Source organism: Pteronotus mesoamericanus, unplaced genomic scaffold (assembly GCF_021234165.1).
Source record: "Pteronotus mesoamericanus isolate MK-2021 breed Mesoamerican mustached bat unplaced genomic scaffold, CSHL_Meso_final contig_90, whole genome shotgun sequence".
Taxonomy (NCBI): Eukaryota; Metazoa; Chordata; class Mammalia; order Chiroptera; family Mormoopidae; genus Pteronotus; species Pteronotus mesoamericanus.
Window position 1 is genome coordinate 29,567,821 of NW_026555277.1, and position 22,328 is coordinate 29,590,148.

Here is a 22,328-nt window from a genome sequence, read left to right on the forward strand (position 1 = left end):
GCCAGGAGCTCCTCAGGGAAGGGCCCTCAAGCCTCCCCTTCTTCAGGGTCTATTGATTCTCTGTTTATGTAAATTCCAGCGAGGTTTGTGTTTGGTTCCCAAGGACACAGCAAATTAGAGGGGCCAGGGGATGGCTTGCCACCCTGCAGAGAGACTGCTGGCCAAGAAATAAAAGCTGACAACTATGGGAGGAAACAAGAAAAGCTATAAAAAGCAACCTTAAGAATTCCACAGCACAGCAGTCTAAGATAGTTTCAAAAGCGACCAGAAAGTTCTAAAAGCAGCCAAAGGCAACCCTGTATTATAGCCCAGTCTAAAAATCAATGTTCCTAAGAATGGCCCAGTGCTGTCACAAGTTAAACACTGATTAAGCCAAGATGCAACACATCTGAGAGAATCCCCATCAACAGTGGTCCTCACCGACGTAAATGCTCAGTTATTAGGCAGGGTCGCCGAACCAGAGTGGCACAGCTCCCCAATGTTGCTAGACAGCTTCAGTTTCACTGCATTTCTTCCAGGGCCTTTGCAGCCTTAGCCTTGGCCTAATTTCAGGGCCAATGTTTGCACGACGGCAGGGACCAACGCTGCAGGCTCTAGGCTCTGGGTGGGCAGGGGTCAAGGTCAGGAACTCCTGTGGTCCCATGGAGTCTCCCTCACCCAGGACCTTCAAACAGCAACTGCTCAACAGCCTGCTCATAAACTGGCCAAGAAGTGCTCTGAACTTTAGGATGTTACATCTCCATAATGTCTATGCTCAAAATCCATGTTTTTTTTGTCCTTGCTAAAGTTCACCAGTGACTGAGAAATGTATTATTGTACTCAGTTAACTAGGGAGGGGGACAATGTGTTTTATAGCAGTTATTTCAATAGGGATGAAGAAAACTGTCTGCAGAGTTAACTTCAAAAACTCAATTTCGGACTTAAAAGCGCCTCAGTTATTACCACAACAAACGCAGGGATCTGAGGATCTGGTTCCCAGCCCACATACTCAGCAAAGAGAACGTGTCTCCCCCTGCCAGGGGGAGGGAGGAAGGAAGGGAGGACCAAGTTAAGGGTAAGCTCAGTGGTTAATTAAACTGGTGGCAATTACTTCAACCACATCTGAAGGGAACGACCAAGGGCCCACTGCGGTCTCCCCAAAGCAACTGACCGGCGTCAGGGCAGGAAATGAAGCAATCTGTCTCTAGCAGGACCTAGGGAATGTCGCTTTTAATCCATTTAAAGTCTGTGAGGTTGGCCCCTATTCCACCTCAAAGGGTTCTTGACAATACATCAATGAGAAGGTCCCTGTCACCAGCCCTCACGTTCCCCATCTGCTCCCCATCCCACGGTGGTTACCGCTCACTTCCTCGACCAGCACCCCAGCGTCATGGCGCTCTCCTCTTCCCAGCTCCACTTCCCTGGAACCCATGCAACTGGGAAAACCAGAGCTGCCCCAAGACTTCCTCTGTTCCAGAACACGGGGCACTGAGCCCCAAGCCTCTGCAAATAATCCGTCCCATTAATGAGTGCTGCTTCCTTTGTGGCCTGGAAAATGCTCGAAGCCCCGACTTTCAAAGAGACGAGACGGCCTGTCTGTGGCCAGCTGCAAGTTCCCGCCCTGCTTTCTGAGTCCGCTCAACAAGGCAGCCCTCTGGCCCCCGGAGACAAAGTGCTCCATGTGCACCCGCCTGTCTTTTCCCGGCCTCTAAGGCTCAGAGCATGTGACTTCAAAACCCTTCCAGACTGGGCCCCATGCCAGTGGCAGGACTGCGTCCTCATTCCCATGAAGGGTTCCTGGGCATGGCGACCTCCTGTTCAACATCCCAGTCTGCCTTTTATTCAAACCTCTCATCCAGCAATAAACATCTCTTTCCTGATGCCCCGTGGGCACATCTGCCTGAACATCCCCCACCAAAACTGCGCATGTCTGAAACTGATGTCCTCGCCTCTCCTTCTCCTGCAATGTATATGGTCCCTTTTCCTCTATTTTTTTTTCCTCAGAATTTATTAATGGATGACACTGGGTTCTGAAGAATTTCCCGCATTCTGGATCTGGCAGTGTGTTTACCCACAGGTCACCAACATGTTCCTCTGGCCCTGAACTTCCTGTAAACTCATGGTTAATGTCATGGACTGCATATTCTGTCCCCCGAAACCCTAACCCCTAATGGGAGGGTATGAGGAGGTGGGGCCTTTGGGAGGCGATTAGGGTTAGATGAGATCATGGGGATGGTGCCCTCCTGATGGGATTAGCACTTGTATAACATGGGGGAGCGAAGAGATTTCTCTGGGGTGCACTCAGCAAGGAAGGCCATGTGAGGGCGTACACTGGAGGGCCCGCACCAAGAACCTGACCATGCCGGGATCCTGGATCTTGGACTTCTAGAACTGTGACAAATCCAGCTTCTGTTGTTTAAACAACCCAGTCAATGGTGTTGTGTTATAGCAGTCCAAACTCACTAAGATTTAGGGGCTCAATCAGATTGAGGTTGGATGTTCTGGGGAGTAATACATCATGGCGGTGATGTGTGTTCCTGTTGGGTCATTATCAGGAGGCAAGTGACATCTGACTCTCTCTTTACCTGTGATGCTAAAACTGACATGCAGGAGGTTTCAATTCCAGGTCAGATACAGTGAACACTCCCCTGGTTCCCCCACTGAATGCAGCTGGAAAAAAGAAACAACCCTGGACAGAACATTGTAGTACATGTAGCAGCTATTTTCAGATTCTGAAAAGAAAAACTGGAGCAGGCCAACTGGGGAAAAAGATCAAATGGAACCACTGTGGATGAAGATCAAATGGAACAATCACTGAACAGGTACTTTTCTTTTCCCTCTCTTACATTCCCAGGAAACTGGGATGTGTCAGAGAGATCGCGGAGAGCAACCCCCTAAAGTTATCTCTGAACTCCTAGGCTGGTCCCCAAGCTGCACGTGCACAGCACCGGTCTTAACGAGCCCACCAAAGATGAGAACTGACCTCGTGCACCACTGCCCGGTCCTAGACTGACCGCTGGGAGGTGCACATACAGGACAGATCCAAACAGCACTGCAAAAACAGCCTGAAAACTGCTGCAAGCACAGCCCATGGAGGGCTATCAGGAACTTGTGGTCTGACCTAACATGGTCATTTGCCTCCTAAAACAAAAATATAAGCACTCTCTGTAGGATTTAAACAAAACCCAGAGTGCCATACACAATAATCAAAAGATCAAGAATATAATTCAACAATACTTGACATCTGAAAAATCAAGAAAATCTCAATTCTTATGGCAAAAGATAACAAATATCAATGCCAAAATAAGACATGTTGAAATTTTGTGATGAAGATTTAAAGCAGCTATTATACAAATACTCTAACAAGCAATCACAAACACTCTCGGAACAAATGGAAAATAGAAAGTCTCAGCAAAGAGCAGAAGATATAAAGAACCAAAAGCAATTTTAGAAAAAAATACAGTAACCAAATTAATAAAGAACCACAGCATATGGGCTTGAAAGTTGATTAAGAAAAAAGTAGACTTGACAAGATAGAAATTACCCAATCTAAACAATAAAAAAATTAAAAGACTGATTAATAAATGAGCAGAACCTCAGGGACCTGTGGGATGATAACAAAAGATCTAAAGCTGTTATCAGAATCCCATAAGAAAAGGAGAAAGAGTGCAGTTCTTAAAAGAAAACTGAAGAAATAATACCATGGCAAAAGACAAAAACCTACAGACTCAAATAGAAGCTTAAGCAGGATGAACTCAAAGAAATCCGCATACCCAGGCACACAATAACCTAGCTGCTAAAAACTAAAGAAAAAAAAATATTCAAAGTAGTCAGAGAAAAATGATGTATTCTCTATGGAGAAACAATTTGAATGAGTGCAAATTTCTCATCGGAAACCACAGAAGCCAGGGGAAGTGGCACAACGTTTTGAAAGTGCTTAAAGAAATGACCTGTCAACCCAGAATTCTATATACAGTAAAAATATCCTTGAGGAATGATGGTGAAATACAGACATTCTCAGATGAAGGGAAACTAAGAGGATTTGCTGCCGGCAGACCTGCTTTAAAAGACTTGCTAAAGGAAGTACTCCAGACAGAAGGGAAATGATACCAGGGGGAGACCTGGAACATCAGAACGAAGGAAGAGTGACCAAAATAGTAACGATCTGCGTAAATATTCTTCTCCTATTTTTCTCCTCTGGACTTCTTTAAAACATATTTGAAAATTTATGGCCAAAATTAAAACTCTGTCTTTTGAAGTTTTTAATGCATGCAGATGCACTGAAACAATTATAACACAGGGTGATCTACAGAGCGATAGGGTTTCTACACTCTGCTTGGATTGGTACAACACTGATTCAAACTGTGTTCAGTCTGTGAGAATATTGGCTGCTGGGTCCAGGAGTTTCCAGTCTGGCAACTTAAAGCTCGCCATCAATTTTTCATCTAATGGTTTCAGCAGCCATTGGTGATCCACTTCTTCATTAGAGATTATAAAATAGAAATACCCTAATTCTCTCATTCTTCTATGATAGCCAGTATTCTTCAATAAGAAAGGAACTTTCTCAAGTCAGGTATTTTAATTACACAGAAGTACAATTTATATAGGAAAGGGAGGGTAAATGCTTGATTCTTCCCTTTTATTTACCAGTTTTCAAAATAGTGAATTAGAAACACTATTTTTAAACAGTAGATAAGCCAAAGGAAAATGGTGACTTAATATGGAATGAATATAATTTACTCACTTAAACAATTAAGGACCACTATCCAAACATTTAAATCAGACATTGCCTTTAACTAAGGCTGGGAGTATGCAGGATGACACAGTCATTTAGAACATACATACTATACTGTATCACACTGCTTTTTATTGCCATTGGATTACTCTCTAGTATATATGTATGAATATATTTGTGATACACACACACGTATAATCCTCCCCTTAGATTATAAGATCCCCACAGACAATAGGAAGCAGAGATCAAGCTAATAGACACTAAATGAAATATAAAAGAACCATGTCCTTTTCAGAAGATGGAGCTAAAATGGAAGGGGGATGCCCTTACCCTTCCCAGAGCCAAAGCCAAAACAGAATCTTTGAAGGAAAGAAAAGAGTGCTAAAAGGCGTCCACAGCCCCCGCAAAAACCCAAGGTCTGCACATCATCCACCTTCCAATGGCCCAAGACTCTGGGGCTCTGCAGGCAGCCCTAATATCATTGGAAGAGCACCCCCAGGAGAAACAAGGCTGACCACTATGCAATCAAGTTCCCCCAACTACTGAGTGAGCCATGAAGAAGACAGGAGACAATAAATACACCTGTGTTCGCCGTGGATGTCAAGGCCAACAAGCACCAGGTCACACAAGCTGTGACGAAGCTCTACGACATTATCGTGGCCAAAGTCAAGAAGCCGACCAGGTCTAGTAGGATGCTTTGGACGTTGCCAACAAAACTGGGGTCATCTAAACTGAGTCCAGCTGACGAATTCCAAATATAAAAATTTTTTCAGTGTAAAAAGGGAAGTATGTTCTTGGACACCCTAAGCCAAAGGAGAAATCCTAGTAATTATAGTCTTCCCCTTGATCACTCATGGCTTTGTTTCAAGTCACTATATATCTTTATAACCAATGACTCCATGCCGGCCTCTACACGAAGCACTTTTCAGATATTATCTCATCTAATTCTCACAACGACCCCAGGAAGCTGGCTCACAGTGCTGCTTTTAGAGACAAGGAAACCACCATGCAAGGAGATCGCATAGCACGCCTCTCTCGTGCTCAGTTAGGGTAAACACCGGTGTGAGGCCAGACACTCCGGCCCCAGGGCCACTTTGCTCAGTCAGGCCCGATCTGGCCAATGATACGCAGCCTCCCTGGGGAGGTGGGTTTCAGCCACTGTACTAACTATTCGATAACCTAGTGGCTGTGTTGTATTTCTGCCATCTGAGACCCAGAAGATGAAATAAGGCAACAGGAGAAGGCGCATGGCAGAGTTATGAACTCCCTGGGACCCTGCTGGGAGGGTACCGCAATGACTGCTCCGTGAAAAGACATAAATAACAGGGGACAGCCGCCCTCCTCTTCAGGAATGTACAAAAGGCCCAACAGGATAAGAGAAAATCAATTTATCAAAACAATCACCAAGGTCACTAAAACTTATGTTTTGAAAAAAAATGATAACAGAATGGTCACAGGAAAGAAGACAACTCAATTAAGCACGTTAGAGAAGAACAAGAGAGACAGAGAGAGAATGAGAGAAGGTGAGAGAGAAAGAGAGAGAGAAAAAGTACAGGCACAAAACAGTCCAAATATTAACAGTGTTTCATTCTGGACAGCTTTGTTTTCCGCTTTATATTTTCCCATATTTTGCAAGTTATTATAATGATCAGAAGAGAAAATGTTATAAAAATATGTAGACACAGAAAATAAATGTGTGAATTGGCCCAGAGCCGACTACGGTTACAAAGCCTTCCATAGTCTAAACATTTAAAGGAAAAGCAAAGAAGAAACAGTGAGCAGGGATCAGCCACCAGCAGCAGGTACAAAGCAACTTGCTGGGAGAAATGAAACAGTATGAAAGGTGGGGAAGAGACACTTGAAGGTCACTGAAGGTGCAGTGTGTGAAGTGATTCTGGACACAGAGATGCTGGCAATGAAGAGGCTGCACGTACCCAGGCCAAGGAGTGACGCTCAACACTAAGACTGCTAAGATGCAAGGTGAGGTAGGGAGAACCAGAGCGGGGCTAGGTGTCTGTGTTGACACCGTGGAATATTATACGGCAGGTAAAAGGAATCAGGGTCATCACAAATCAAAAACTTTAGAGTTTTATACTGTTTGAATGTGTTTTTCCAAAATATATCCTTACAGTATGTATATAGTTAATATATAAGTATCTTAAAATAAAAAAGAATTCAAAGTAAGAAGGAAGGCAAGCACATAAATGTGGGGTATGGAGCAGGAGAATCAGTCAGAGGAGAGAACTGGCTCTCCTGCTTGTGAGCTGCGTGACACTGGCTGAGTTCATCTGCCTCTGCACACCTCAGATTCCTTACCTGTTAGCAGGGCTCATCCATGTGCATTTGCCCAGCTACTGTCAGAACTGAAAACAAAGTATGCCCAAGGCCCAGTGCACTGAGGAGAGTCCCTGATAAATGGCAGCTGAGCACTTACACAAGACAGAAATGGTAAAGAATGGAATCAGGGTCACGGCAGAAAACGCCTGAGCCTGTGGGTGGAAGAAGCCCAAACGTGACAGTGGCCAGCATGGCGGAGGGGGAGGCTGGAACCTACGGGGGTCCCAGCACGCAAGCTCCCAGCACTTACTGCAGTTCTCTTCGTCGCTGCCGTCGGGACAGTCCTCAAACCCATTGCACCGGAAGCGGCCAATGATGCAGTGGATGCCGCTGGCACAGGGGAAGAACGTTGGGCCACATTTCGATTTGGCTTTGGCTGCAGAAGGAAAACCGGGACAAAGAACAAGGCATTAGGAGGTTAAGTTTTCCAACCATAAGATACCCACCTCTCTAACTCTGAGTGTGCAAATGGGCCATCTTACATTTACCTGGAAGTCTGCGTAAGTTTCTTACCACCACCACCACCCACCCCTGAGACCCAGCCAGACTGGAAGCCCACACACACAATCCTCTAGGAAGGAAGTGGCTAATTCTGCTGCTTCGAAAGCCCCAAAGAGGCCAACCCAGACCCTGCACCAGCAGGGGCTCAATCAAAATGCGCTGAACAGGAATGGATGGATGAGTAGATGGATGATGGATGGAGCATGCTCTTAAGGTACTAATGAGCCATTCAAAATACCTTCCCTGACTGTCAAAGTAATCGCCGACATTCACTGAGTGCTTACTGTACTAGATGGAGTGGCTGGCGCTTCACACGGATCATCTCTTTTAATCCACCCAGCAACCACTCAATGGGACGGTGTGCAGAAAAAAATTAACACGACCAGCCTGAGACAGCTATCCTTAGAAAGGCTTGCTGGCAAGCCTGGCCCTTGCTCGGCCAGCATCTGGGTACTTGGATTTCGGGAGGGCTCATACCATTCTCTCATAACAATGGCTCACTGTGCCCAAACTATTTATGCAAACCGTGCAGTTTATGCTGAACACCTGCTTTTTTTCTGAGAGTTCGGGAGGAGGTGCCTGTGTGACCAGCCAGCTCCCAGTGAAAACCCTGGGCACCAAGTCTCTGACGAGCATCCCCAGTAGAAAACATTTCACATGGGTGGTCGCAACTTGTTGCTGGGGGCGTACGTGCATCTTGCATGATGCCACTGGGAGAGAGGACTCCTGGAAATTTAAATTTGGTTTCCTCTGGACTTCACTCCATTCGCCTCTCCCCTTTGCTGGTTTTGTTTTGGCTCCTTTTAAATCACAGCCGTATGACGACAGGCCCAGTTCTATGAATCCTCCTAGCAAATCACTGAACCTGAGGGCAGTCTTGGGGACCCCAGCGAACAGGGGTATGGTTCTTATCCCCATTCCACAGATGTGCTTTGAGAGGTGAAGTGACTTGCTCAAGGTCACACAGCCAGAAAGGCTGGCACTGGCGCGGGGCCCCGGGCACTCGGGCTCCAGAGGCCACGCTCTCACCCAGCTCCACCGCGCTGCCGCGCTGCCGCGCTGCCTCGCTGCCGGCGGCTGTCACTTCTCGAAACAGAAGCCAGACTCCTGCCCAAAGAAGTCCTTATTTCACTTCTGCTGTACAAGAGCTTTGAAAGAAACTGCTGTAACTCGGGCTTTACCCCAGCAGCCCTGCAGGGTAACAACCTTTGCTGGCAGAGGTCCTGGCTGCTCTGGCTGGCAGTTAAGGGGACCCCAGGTAGCAGGTCCCACCTAGCACCCCTCTCATCTCCCGTCTTAGAAGCAGGACTCAGGGTCCTCGAAAGGAAGGGCCATTTCTTTGGAACAAACAGGCAGTGAACTACCTTCACATTCCTGCCATCAGCCACATCCACCTGCAGCAGCAGCTGATCCACAATCAAGAGGGTTTTGAGGGCTGGGTCATGCCTCGTTTCTAAAAGACCACATGGCCTTGTTTCAACCTGGAACTTCTGTGATGGTGCTGATGTGCCCTTCACAAAGCACAGACGTGGGAGAGAGCTCATCGTGGCTCCATTTTTTAATGACCTCAGGCAAGTTTTCAAATATTACTGAGCCTCAATTTCCTTATGAGTAAATTGAAGCTAATATCTACCTCACAGGCCTCTAGAAAATATTCAATGAAATAATCTATAGCAAGTGTTTAGCATAGAGCATAGTATACCATAGATGCCCAGTTAATGATAATGCTTATGCTATTTATCATCATCATCATCATGATCATCATCATCATCAACAGGCTTAGAGAATTCTACAGTTGATCGTTGAGCTGCCAATTTTTTTTTATCTGATCACAAAAGTTTAAAAATCTCGTCATGGAAGATCTCAATGAACTGATATGAAGTGATCTCCAGGATACACTGTTAACTGGAAAAAGCAAACTGCAAAGAGTAACTAGAGTACTTTAACTGTCTATATAGCAAGAGAAGGAGCTCTAAGCAAATATACATGAATTGCCTTATCTGTGCAAAAGAAATTCAGGAAGAATGAACCAGAAACTAAAGACAGCAGTTGTCAATGGGGGTGGGTGGGAAAGGGGTGTAAATGATGGGAAAATGGGAATGGAACGAGGTAGCAGGGATGAGAAGGTTGCATGTTTCTCTATTTGTATAACTCCAACTCTTAGAATGTTGATAATATCTCACATACCCAAAAAGTAAATAATTAAAAATAGACCATGTGTATGTATGTATAGACTTAAAATGCAATATAAATAGCAACAAATGCATATAACTATATTATAGATGAATAACAATACCACGTTGAAGAGGTTGGGGAAGAAAAGAACTAGCCTTAATAACTACAAAATTGTTATTCTGATAAGATTTTATAAGGCTAAAGAAAAAAAAACTGTACACAAATACGGTATTCTAGTTGTATTTGTCATGGGATGGCTCAGCAATTTTCAAATTACCTTCTGTGTGTACCATGGTTGAACAAGTAAATAAATATATTGCACATAGTAAGAGGAAGGGGTTTCAATCAGAGAGAAGAGTTACAAAGAAGGAAAGTGGGAAGGCTGAAATGGACCCTGAGGCTTTGGACTGGATTTGAAGGCATCAATATGAACTCAAAGTTTGGAAAAACAGATGACAGATATAGCTATACAGAGACGGAAGGAAGGGTGGTAGGGAGGATGGATTGTTAATTTGTATATATGGGTTAATGTATATACATAAATTTCCTAGCTCCATCTGCTAAAGACGGGAGCAATCAATGCACCCCAACAGCAAATGAGCACATCAGGACCCAGATCTCGATTTCTAAATACCATTAGCCAATAAATGGAACCAGGGCTCCTTGAAGAAGTGGTTGATTCCAGGAGGAAAATACAAGATAAACCTGGAGTGTCTTGTGCTGCAAGAAAGTAAAGCAGCATTCAAGATATGATGGGGGAATCAACCTGAAGGAGTTTCCAATGATCACAGGCAGAATAATGTAAGCAACAAACTAAACAACAAAAAGTATTGGCTTGAAACCCAGAGAATACAATAAATACCTCTGAGTCCAAACTGATGTGACACATTGTGGAATAAACAAGTAAAGGAGAAAGAAAGGAAAGTGCTTCCTTACAGAAGAATTCCAATGAATAAATGTATAAGAGATGAGGGAAACAGAAAGTCACCTTACGCAAACACCACAGTAATAACCGCTACAGGCAAGATCCAGTGATAGACACTCAAGTTTCAGAGGACCAGTCCACCTTGCCCCATCCATCCTTCTAGAGATAAGGGAAGACAGACTGCCTATAGGTTTCGTGCCATCTAAACTGAGGGGGTTTCTTCATAAACCTCAATACATCCCTCCTCCATTCAGAACTTTACTGCCCTCCCACCACCTTCAAGAAGCCTGAAGCCCCCATCACGGCATCACACAGCTCCCAGAGACCTCTCCAACTTCAGGCCCCCCGACTCTCGGTGCTCTGGCTATGTTGGCCTCCTAGTTCCTCCTTGAGCCCAGGAGGCAAAGTTCCACCGCAGGACCTTTGCACCGGCTGTTCCCTCTGCGTGGAATGCCTTTCTCTCAGGGGTTGGCATGGCTCACCCCTCATTTGTTTAGGGCTCTTTAACCACTGTATTGTTGACAGCAGAAACCTCACCCCCAGCCAGTCACTCTAGCCCCTATTCTGCTCTTCTGTCTATACAGTGCCTACACTGGGTGGCTAATAAATACTTGCTGAACATACAAATGAACCTGTAAGAGGAAAGAGGGGGATTGGGTAACAATAGTTAGCATTTACTGAATACTTAGAATGGTGTAAGCATTATGCTCCATGTTCTACAGGTATCATCTCATTGACTCCTCACAAAATCCATTTTACAGATAAGAAAACTGAGGTCCAGAAGTGAAGTAGCTTGATACTAATAAACCGAGTCAAGGCTCAAACCTTGCTCTTGACTCATCTGTTCTACTGCCTCCTTATGTATTCCTAAGGCTCAGCAAGCCCAGCTCCAAAGGACTAGAGCTTTATAAGATAAAGAGAGAGAAGATGAATAATTATAAATGAATTAGCTACCATTCAATTAACCAGCTCTTTGTCCCTGCCCCTGCACCCTCTTTGGGGATTAGTCATCAGACTTCCTGCCTTGCCAGGGATGCTCAGATGCTGTCAGAGGGAGCCTGTCCTGTTATGATTTACGTCTGCACCATCAGACGCCAGCTAAGGCGACCTCCGCGGTGGATCACAGGCGGCCAGCCGAGCGCCTGGCAGAGGCTCAGAGAGAGAGGCCAGTCGCTGACAGCAGCTGTCAGCTGCTCCCTGCCTGTGTGACCTGCTGTGGCGCTCAAGGGGTTCCTGGACAAAGTCTAGCCCCCATTTCCATGGAGGGGAGATTTCAGCTTGAACCTCAGCAGTCCTGGCAAAAGGCGGAAGGACTCTGTGTCTAAACTCGCACTGACAAAGGCAAACAGGATGACTCCATTCCACCAAAAATGTATTTAAAATCCATCACTTTGCAAGGAGTTGCTCCATGAACTTTTCTAAGTGACACCAAGACAGGAATCGGGGCTCTCTTGGGGGTTGGTTTATTTCCTGATCCCTCCTTACAGCCTGGTTGTTACAGTTCTGAATTTCACAGACCAGTAAAATAAAAAATAAAAATGTTTTTAAAACTAGATGGGAATGGACAAAGGACAAACACAGCTGCCGACTTTTTATTTTATCAGCAAGGACAGAAACAAGCAAATGTACAGTAGCCCCCTCTATTCACCATCACCCTAAATGAAAAGCTGCCTTAGCATCCAACAGGCAGGAAGGACAGAGCCCTTGGATCAGAGTTTGGGGATCATGCCAGAACTAGGGGGGGCCCGGAGACATCCCAGTGTTGCCAGGCTGTGACGCCCTCAGGACAAAGGCCTGATCTTTACCTCATAACATCTGGGGCACAGCAGGGAGTTCACATGGGTCTGTTCAGAAACGAATTCTCACATTTCACAGAGGAGAAAAACTGAGGCCCACGGAGGCAACAGGGGCTTATCCAAAGTCACCTGGTTCTCTGGGGTCAGGCTGCTCCAGGATCCAGTTCTCATGCCCTGGGTCTACACAGTGTGTTAGGCAGGGTGCTGCAGGCCACACCCCGCCGAGGCCCACCTCGGGGATCCGATGTGGGGGAGGGCCCAAGGAAAGCAGTCATGAGACTTGAAGGCCCTCTTCCGCATGGCCAGAGCTTTCCAGGCCTTGGACAGAAAACACTCATCACCAGACGCCGTGCCTGTGGCTCCCAACCTGCTCAGGAAGAGCTCAGGGCTGCACACTTGTCCTGGAAGATGACAGATGTTGCAGGCTGGCCATCTACAGCTGCTGCCCAGACTCTCCCCACGTGGTAATCACATGAAAAGTTGGACAGAGGCTGCAATACCCGAGCCTCTCTGTTCAGCCACAATAGCCAGTAACTCAGCTCATCAGACCTGCGACAACAGCTTCAGCCACAGACCACGTTCAGGGTCTCTCTTCCGGACCTTTGAGGTTGGCCAAATGAGCAACAGCTGCTACCTCCAGCCCCTGCTCCAGGATGCTGCCAGTGTGCTCTGAGAGAGCCCAAGGAAGTAGAAGCAGGAGCCTTAAGCTCTTGTGCATACTTACCATCCTTGTTTTGTAAACTCAAGACATTGCTCATTGTGAAAAATTCAAATGATAGAGAAACATACAGAAGCAAATGTAAAAATTACCCAAAATTGCCGCCTCCCAGGAAAATCCACTGTGGTCGTTTTGGTTAACGTGCTCCTAAAACACAGTCTCACAAACTACAATGTGCAGATGTCCCAGGGCCTCGTTAAAATGCAGAAAATCTGGAGTGGAGCCTGGAATCCTGCATTTCTAACTTGCTTCCAGGCGACGCGGGTGCTGCTGGTTCTAAGCTCTTCACTACTAGCAAAGGACCATTGTCTTATTCATTGCTCTGCCTCCTGTACCCAGAACAGTGCCTGGTATGTAAGTTACTCTATCTACTGGATGAATTAATAAATAGAGACCAGAGTATACCTGATTAAAGGCACCTCTGAAATATTACGCTCTTCCGAATCTTGCTTCTGTCATTTAATATTGTATATTGTGACGTGTTTTCCTGTTGATAACTACAGATCTGTACCTTTTGATAGGTAAGAGTAATTTTACTGCATCTATGCACCCACAAGTCCCATTATTGGTGGACACTTGGGGTGTTTTCAATAAACAATGCACATCTAGACACATACTATTTTTCCCACTTGTACAATATCTCTTTAAGGTATAACCACTGGGTCAAAGGATACATATATTTCACATCTTGGCCTCCTTTTGTTTATTGACTGCCTCCTCCCTGAGGAACTGGCCCTGTCTCCTGGCCACAGACGGCTACGGGGAAACGCTGCAACCCAGACAGTACGAGGCGGTCGCGGCTCCTCCTGCTGGCGAGGATCTCCCTAGGAGCGCACAGGCTGAGAACACGCCATGGCTCCTCTGCATTGTTAGGTTGGTCCTTCACTGCAGCCTGTGCTCATCATTCTCCATCTATCTCTGTCTCCCTTCATTTTAACATCTGTGTATTTCATTACTTTGCAGAGTAGGAGACATTCCTATGCGGTCAAGGAAACCATGACTCTTCTTTTTATCTTTTTAAATTTGCACCGGGTGCAGGGCATCAATCTTGCTGCAATTGTTTCCCTGGGTTACACCAATCACAGGCTAATGCAGTGGCCCTCCTTCCGGGAGGTGCTCCTTGAGCTGACTTTGCTGCACTTTCCCCTCTAACTAAGGGCTCTGAGAAAGGGCAGGTTCTCCCACCAGAGACTGCCCCATTGCCAATATTTCCCCAGAACTTCCTGTCCTATAAGGCCGTGGTTCATGAAGAAGGGGATCGGTGATCCTCCTGCAGTAGAGACTCCAGGGATGCTGTGAAAATGTAAATTCCTGGGCCTCTCCCCAGGGGAATCTGCGTTTTTACTAAGCACCCAGAGAACTGCAATGAATACTAACAGGGGAACACCCTACTCAGACAGAGTCTACCTGTCTCGTGTCCAGAAAGCAAATGACCCCATCAGTCCTTTTCCTGATGTTACCACTACAGAGACCAGTGGCCGCTCCAAGAATTCTGGCTACAAGGCCAATATGGGGCACCCTTTGATCATCACTCTCTTGAATCAAGTCTAACACATCCCAGATAGTGTAGTTACCATGAGAAGAGTACCCTCCGTGAGGAAACCGCGGGCCTCTGTAATCTTTCCCCATTTCAACAGGTTCCCCCTTCCTCCACCTTCATGAGCGAGATACAAAAATCACTCTGCCTTACACAAAAAGCTGAAGGCTAATGTTCAAACAGCTGCTGTCCTAGCCAAAAGGCTCTCTTAGAACTTTAAAACTCCTAACCAGCTCTGTCTACTTTTCTGGTTTTGTTTGTTTTGCAGAATAGAAACAGATTCAAAGATACATAAAGCATTTTGACAGTTGCCAGGTGGGAAAGGGGCTGGGAGGATGGGCAAAAATGGTCAAGGGATTTAGAAGTACAAATTGGCAGTAATGGAATACTGGGAATATAGTCAATAATGTTGTAATAACTGTACATGGTGTCAGACGGGTACTGGATTGATCAAGGTAATCACAGGTTTCACAAATGTTCCTCACGGGGTTGTATGCCTGCTCTGCCCACTTTTTAAGGACTAGCACTTCACCTGTACACAAAACAAAACACAGTCAAAGGAACCAGAAGTACAGGACCTGGCAGAAGTAACGCATACTTGAGTGTGGTTGGTTGGGTAATAATATGGCTGCAATAATTTAAAATTTTAATTTGAACATTTCACCTAAAGTGTGCTTTAGGCATATGGTATGCTTGAATGAGATATTGTTATATTAAAAAATTACATGCTTATGATTTTGTAATGAAAGACTTTTTAATAGAAAGGGATGTTATTTGTGCCGGACCCTGTATTTATGCCCCCTCTTGGCCAGTAACAAAATATTCCCGAGCCTCCTACTCTGTCAGGCACTCAGTTGTGTGGCAACTGAACAGCGCTCCTGATTGAGAGAACCGACAAATCCATGAGCCTCTGCATGCAGTGCTGGGAGTGCTCTGATGGGGGAGCTAGAGGACACCCAATCTCAAACTGGGGAGGAGACAGAGGTGAGAAAATGATTCCCAGAGGAGAGCCAGGCTCAGTGGAGACACACACACCACGGAGACCTAAGGTGAGAACCAATGTGATGCTAAGGCAGTCTGAGGCCTTACTCATTTAGCTAGTCATTTGACTAACATTCATTCACAAATTCTTTGTCTCCCCTGCAAACAATGAGGATACACAGGACATAGCTCCGCACAGATGAAAGTCTGGTGTTGGTGAGATTGTGGAGTGAAGGCTGTTCCAGGATGGAAACAGTATGTGCAAAGGCCCAAAGCAGGAATGATGTGGTAATGGGAGAACTGACAGGGGATCAGTATGAATTTGTTTCTCATTTCACTAATAGTACGTGGTATCTTTTAACTAAAAAAGTAAAAGACTTTATTTCTCAAGAAGAAATGCATTATGAGCTAGTTGTAATTCAGTTCACATTAAAGATGTTAGAAGTATAAGTATTACACCTAACTACAAAATAGAAAAAAAAATCAAATTAGAAAATTCATGTAATTTAAATCAACGTGCACACAATCCCCAAAGTGATAGCCCACATGCAGCCCTCACTGGCTAAAAACTTTGCAAAAAGTAATGGATCTGAAATTGCTAGTATGTTCAGTCCCCTGGTTCATTTTGTAAAAAGTCAAACTGTGGTTCCTTTTAAAAGTCAAAACTGACTTCATGGTTAGAAGCAAGAAAGTGAAAAAGGCCTTATAAAAATACGACTTTTAAAAAGCAATATGCCCACATTCTCTAAGAGAGGGGGAAGGGGGAGAGGTCTTTCATTTTGGTCCCAAAAAGCCCAGCAAGTCAAATCCACACCTAGAATTCAAGCCTTTACAAATTCCTACTGCTTGATAAAAAAAACAACAAAACCATTTACTTGTTCCGGCAGTTCAACTCTGTGTGACTACTGGCATAGACTGAAAGTTTTATTGCTCAGATATCACAATACATCACTTCTCCCTAAAATGCCATACTGGCTGCTTCAGAGATACCCCCTGGGGAATGGAGAAAGCCAGAAGACCACAAGCTAACTGGACTATAAAGACAGAGAGAAGACATCTAGTTGAAACAGATTTGCCAAAAGACTCTCAGACAGAAAATTCTTTCTAAACATTTCCTCTTTTCTAACTAAGACAGGAGGCCTGGAGCCTTAGGGCTAAGAGGTCATAGGGGCTTCGGGTTCCAAAGCATCTGGGTTTCTCTCTCAGTTCTGCCACAAAATAGCTGAGACCTTAGACAAGTTACTTCGTTTCCTTCGGCCTCAGCGTCCCCATCTGTAAAGGGGCATAAAGAGAGCACAGATCTCATTAGTGGCTGGAAAATTATATGAGATTCTGCATACAGAGAAAACGGCCTAACACTTGGTATCTAGCAGGGATCCGACAATATCCTCCCCTGCCTAGCAGGGTTCACGGCTCTACAAACTGCTCTTCACATATATGGATGGCCCTGAGAAAAATGAGGCAACGTCAGTGTAACATTTAGTTATCTAAGGACTTAGTCATTCAGTTATTTTTCCCTTAACGTTAATTCTGGACACTTTAGCCACATACGGACCAAGTGTGGAGGTTGCAAAGAGAATCAAACATTCAAACATAACTTTTGCTAACACGAAGTCCCTAGCCAAGGAACACTTGGTCAAGAAGGAACAAAAAGGACAATAAACAGATTATTGCAATGAAATGTGCTAAGTGCAATAAAAGCTGTAAAACATTTGCCTTTCAATACTGAATGACAGTAGCTAAGAACGTGGGGTTACATGTCAGCCCGCCAGGGTTCAGATGCTGGTTCCACCTTCTGGCTAAGGTTTATGGTGAGTTGTTTCACCTCTCTGCGCCTCATTTTCCTCATCAGGAAAGGGCAACATCAACAGTACCTACTTTGCTGAGTGGCTGTGGGGGTTAAATGAGATGATATCATACTTGCTTAGTCTTTCTCTGGAACACGGAGCTATGATAATTCATACTGTATTAACTATTGTTATATGTATTAAATATTAGCTATTATTACTTGATTATACACTGTAAAATATAGTGTTATGTAACAATGTTAAATGGTAGTACACAGTACAGACATTAGGTATTATTACTGTTATCATTTATTACTATTATTTTCAAATGGCTTCGGCTCATCAGTGGATGCTCAATCGATCTGGGGGGGATGGCCAGCGTACAAAAGAAACCTCAAAAGAGAGTGTGACTCACTCAGCCTGGGGGACCCAGGCAGCGTGGGACAAAGGGGTGCTAGTTCAGTTGGGTATGAAAGGTCAGCAGGAAATGTTGGTTAAAAAGGATAGGGAAGGGCATCCCAGGCAAACAAACAGCACGGACAAAAGCTCTGAACTGGGAGAAGACCTGGGAGAAGTCGTGGCATCTGGCATGCAGAGCGTGCGGCGGGCGGTGAGGCTGGGGGAGAGGCCGGCAGCGGTTGGGATGCCAGCCCTGGGGGTCGGCAGACAGCTTTATAAAGGAAGGAAACGTGTCAGATTTGTTTCTTTATGAAGGGAATTTTTATGGACTGACAATGACAGTATGAGGCTCTGTAAGTCAAAGAAATATCCTCCTCACTCCCCAAAGCCCTGGAGGAACTGAAGAGAGAGCCAAGTCTGCAATATTCTCTGGGCTGTTAGGAAAAAGGGCACTATAAACAATAAGGGAATTCAAAGTGCCTGCCAGTGCCCTTTAAGATAATTTTGTTATTAAAAATGACAGGAAAAAGGCAAAACGAGTGAGCAAGCTTAGCATTAGAAAAGTATTTTATGACCTAAAGAGGTTTTTTTAGGTTATTTACTTTGGCTATTTATAACTCAACACATATATGTATATGAAGGGGTGTATATATATATATATACTGGAATAAAAATTCCAGAGAATCTGTAAGCAGGAAACCCAGACATTCTCAACTGATTCGTCTATTGAAAAATCTTGAGAGGAAAAAAGCTCTAAAAAGATAAATAAATGTGGGTCAGATAACTTAGCCTCTCGAGGCTTTTCACTACTTAAGAGGGAAAACTCCCTGACAGTGGATCAGATGCCCTGGGATTAAGAACAGATGTGGGAACAGACGCGGATAAAGCAGACGAGTTTCCACCTTCAAAGGAGCACTTCAATAGAGGCACCGGCCCACTCCAGGAAAGGGGGATCTCTAAGGGACACCTCCTAAGGAATGAGAGTAAAAAGGGAAAAAGAAAATAAAAGGGGAGGGGGGATGTGAGAACCAAAGAGAGTTTTCAGGTTTGCCTGAACACGAATGAAGAAGAATCCGTTCTAGATCACTTTCCATCCTGCTGGGCAAGGGGGTCCCCATTGCCAAAAGGATTTACTTTTCAGAGGGTTCACCATCTTCCACCCACAGGGCCCCAGGCAAAATCTGAGGTTTTTCTTCTTACATCCTCATTTTCCTTTTTTCTTTTTTTGCATATTCTATTTTCTTCAGACTGGTGAAGAGGTAGCTCATTTCTGACTAGCTTTCTAGAAGTGTCTCTGAACATCCCCCGTACATGCACCTCCCCAGACAACCCACATACACAGAAAAACTTGGAGCTCAGGTTTTTTGTTGTTACAATGCCTGCAAAGAGCACTAGGGAAAGGTCTGTGATGTGGGGTCACATGTGGTGACACCCACAGGACAAGGGGACCTGCACTGAGACACACAGTCCCGCGGACTGGAAGGCAGGCGGCCGGCCGGCTGCTCTGACCGGCTGAGTGAGAGAACATTCTCTGTCTGTCATGAGGTAAACTGAAAACAATGGTTTCGGGAAACAGTCCTTAACCCGCCACAAGCTTTGCTGCAGGACAGGGTTTCCTTGAGGCATCCAGAGTTCCTGTGATGCCTTCAGCACGGCTCACAGGAAGCGTGTGGTCCCAGGGATATCATCTCTTGGTAGCTGTGGGCTCACTTTAAAGCCAAGACGGCAATCCTCGGCTTCTAATTTATCCCACGAGAGCAGTGACCCCCGCAATCCTGACGGCACATTAGAGTAAATGTGGAGGCCTGCCAAAAAAATAAATAACTACCCAAAATCAAGAGAGCTGGAGTGATTATGCAAAACGGACTCAGAGAAAACAGAATTTAAGGCAAAAATAAAAAAATGTTCCCGAAGAGAAAGAAATGGTCAACCCACCAGGAAGACATAATCATAAGCACCTAAGAGCCAAAAAATACATGACACACAAACTGAGACAACTGAGAGGAGAACGGGCATTTATACATAAGAGCTGGAGACTTCTCTACCACACCTCCAATACTGGACAGAATGACTGGGATCAACAAGGAAACAGGAGACAAGGACAACACTTTAAACCACCCACTCAGACCACCAGACTCCCACAGAACTCCCCAGCCACACATTCTCAGATGCACATGCAACATTCTCCGGGGTGTTCCAAATGTTAGGCCATAAAACAAACTTCAGTCAACGTAAAAGGAATGAAATCATACCACATATGTTCTCCAATCACATCATAATGAATTTAGAACTCAGTAACAGGGGGCTTCTCTTGGGGGTGATGGGAAGTGCTCTAAAATTAGAGTAGTGTGAATGGATTGTGTAACTCTGGATATAACTCAATAAACAAAACTTTCTAAGAACCCCTGGGATCTAGGAGGGGTGGCGACATCAGAAATAAAAGAGTTGTTCTTTTCCAAGAAGGTACTAAATTGGCCACATTGCTCCCCAGTTCCGCTTGCTCCCCAGGCAACCTTGGGCAATACTGGGGGAAAGGGGAGCCAGTACGACTGACATCTGGCAGGCAGACGAGGGATGCTGCTGAGCATCTGCAATGTGCAGACCAGCCTTAACCCACCCAGCAAACAATTATCTGGACCCCAAATGTCAAGTTCTGAAGTTAAAGAAGGACGGCAGGGTGGGACCAGAGCAGGAAGCCAGAGGGTCAGGGGCCAATGAGTGGGGGTGGGGGGAGCAGGTGCCAGTTAGGGAGAGTTTCCTCAGCCCCAGTTTGGGTTTGATCCCAAGTGTGACGGGAAGTTTTACAGGAGACTTATTTTACTTATCTTTTTTAAAGATCAGCTGCTGCCCAGACTGAGGGCGTGAAGGGGTAGGCAGAAAGGCCAGTCCGGGGGGTAGGAAGAGCACCTTGTGCAAGTGTGGGAGTGGGGAAGATGGAGAGCCGTGCACAGACTCCGAACCCTCTGGACCAGCGGTTCCCAACCATTTTGGCACCAGGCGCCGGTTTCATAGAAGACAATTTTTCCACAGCCTGAGGTGAGGGGATGGTTTCCGGATGATTCAAGCGCACTACATTCAAGCTCACCTCCTGCTGTGTGGCCCAGTTCCTAACAGGCCCAGGCCGGGACCGGTCTGCGGCCCGGAGGTTGGAGACCCCGGCTCCAGACCACCGTGCCTGGGCCTCTGTGCTTGGGATATCTGGGCTGGAGAACACTCCACTGTAGGGGGCTGTGCAAGATGTTTCACAGCATCCCCAGCCCCTACTCCCTGGATGACAGGGGCACCCCCAGCTGTGACAACCAAAAGTGTCTCTGGACATTGTCCAATGACTTCGGGCTCAGCATGAACCCTGGAGGAGATCCACTGCTTTAGAGGTAGCGCTGACTAAACTTGCTACTAGACTAAATTGGGGAGAGGGGGCAGCTAGTAAGAGAGAGGCCACAGGGATGATATCCTAGGTTTTCTTCCATAACAAGGCAAAATAACCTTAACTATTCAGAGTGCTTGTCCTCTATGCCAGTGGGCAATTCTGAAGCTCGCTGTCACTCAAACATTCATGCATTCTACAGTGAGTCTTCCACGAGTAACAGCCATTTTCCAATGTCAGGGCGGCGAACACGACTGAAAGACCTGAGTCTAACGGGGACACAGACACAAAAGCAAATCAGGTCCGTACAGCTGGAGTCGCGTAACACACAAACCCCGGAGACTGAGCAGAAGCACAGAGGCAGATATGGGGGCGGGGCGCAGGGGGAGCTCCATGGGGCTCACAGGTTATGCTAGAAGGACAGAGGAGCTGAGAGAAACAGCATGTGAGACAGGGTGGCTGGGGAGGAGCCAAGGAGACAGGCGGCCAGGCCAGGAGGGCTCTCCCTGTGAGGCACACTTTGGGGTCCTCTGTTATTATTTGGGGCTGTTGTAATTATTCCTATTCCTTATTACTAACAATTAAAAAAAAACAAACCTCAAAGCAGACTTCTGAGCGCTCACAGTATACCAGCTCCAGTGCTGGGCACTCTAACTAGATGAGGGGCCAGTCCCTTCCTCCAGACGAGAAAACAAAAGCCTAAGGAAGCTTAATGACTTGCACAAGATTTCCGGGCTGGCAAGTGGCAGGGCCAGGATCTGTGCTCAGACCAGCTGGCTCCCAAGTCCTCTACCACCTGTCTTAAGTGAGAGAGTAGTAACATGATCTGATATGTGGTTTAGGAAGATCATTCAGAAAATAAATATTTGGGCCTCACTGGTTTATGGGAGTGATGAGCTCTCCAAGAGAGGATGCCTGAGAAGCAAAGGGCGGAATTCATTTCCAGGTGAATGCAGGGAAGCAGACCAGAGAGGCTGCCTGTGAGGCGGGAGGGCAGCCAGGAGATGAAGGTAGAACCCCAGCAAGCAAAGGAGGGAAGTAACTGGTGTGTTCAATGGTGCCCAATGCTGCTCGGAGGTCGGAGGGGGTGG

General features: G+C 45.8%; 1 protein-coding gene across 2 annotated transcripts in view; it reads right to left on the reverse strand.

Moving 5' to 3' along the window:
- The window catches only part of LDLRAD3 (low density lipoprotein receptor class A domain containing 3), a 207,473-nt gene that overhangs the window by 104,503 nt on the left and 80,642 nt on the right, over nt 1–22,328 (reverse strand). For both annotated transcript variants that reach the window (XM_054585899.1, XM_054585898.1), the window contains one exon: nt 7,302–7,427. In XM_054585899.1, the coding sequence (XP_054441874.1) occupies nt 7,302–7,427 (126 nt within the window). The remainder of the gene's footprint in view (nt 1–7,301; nt 7,428–22,328) is intronic.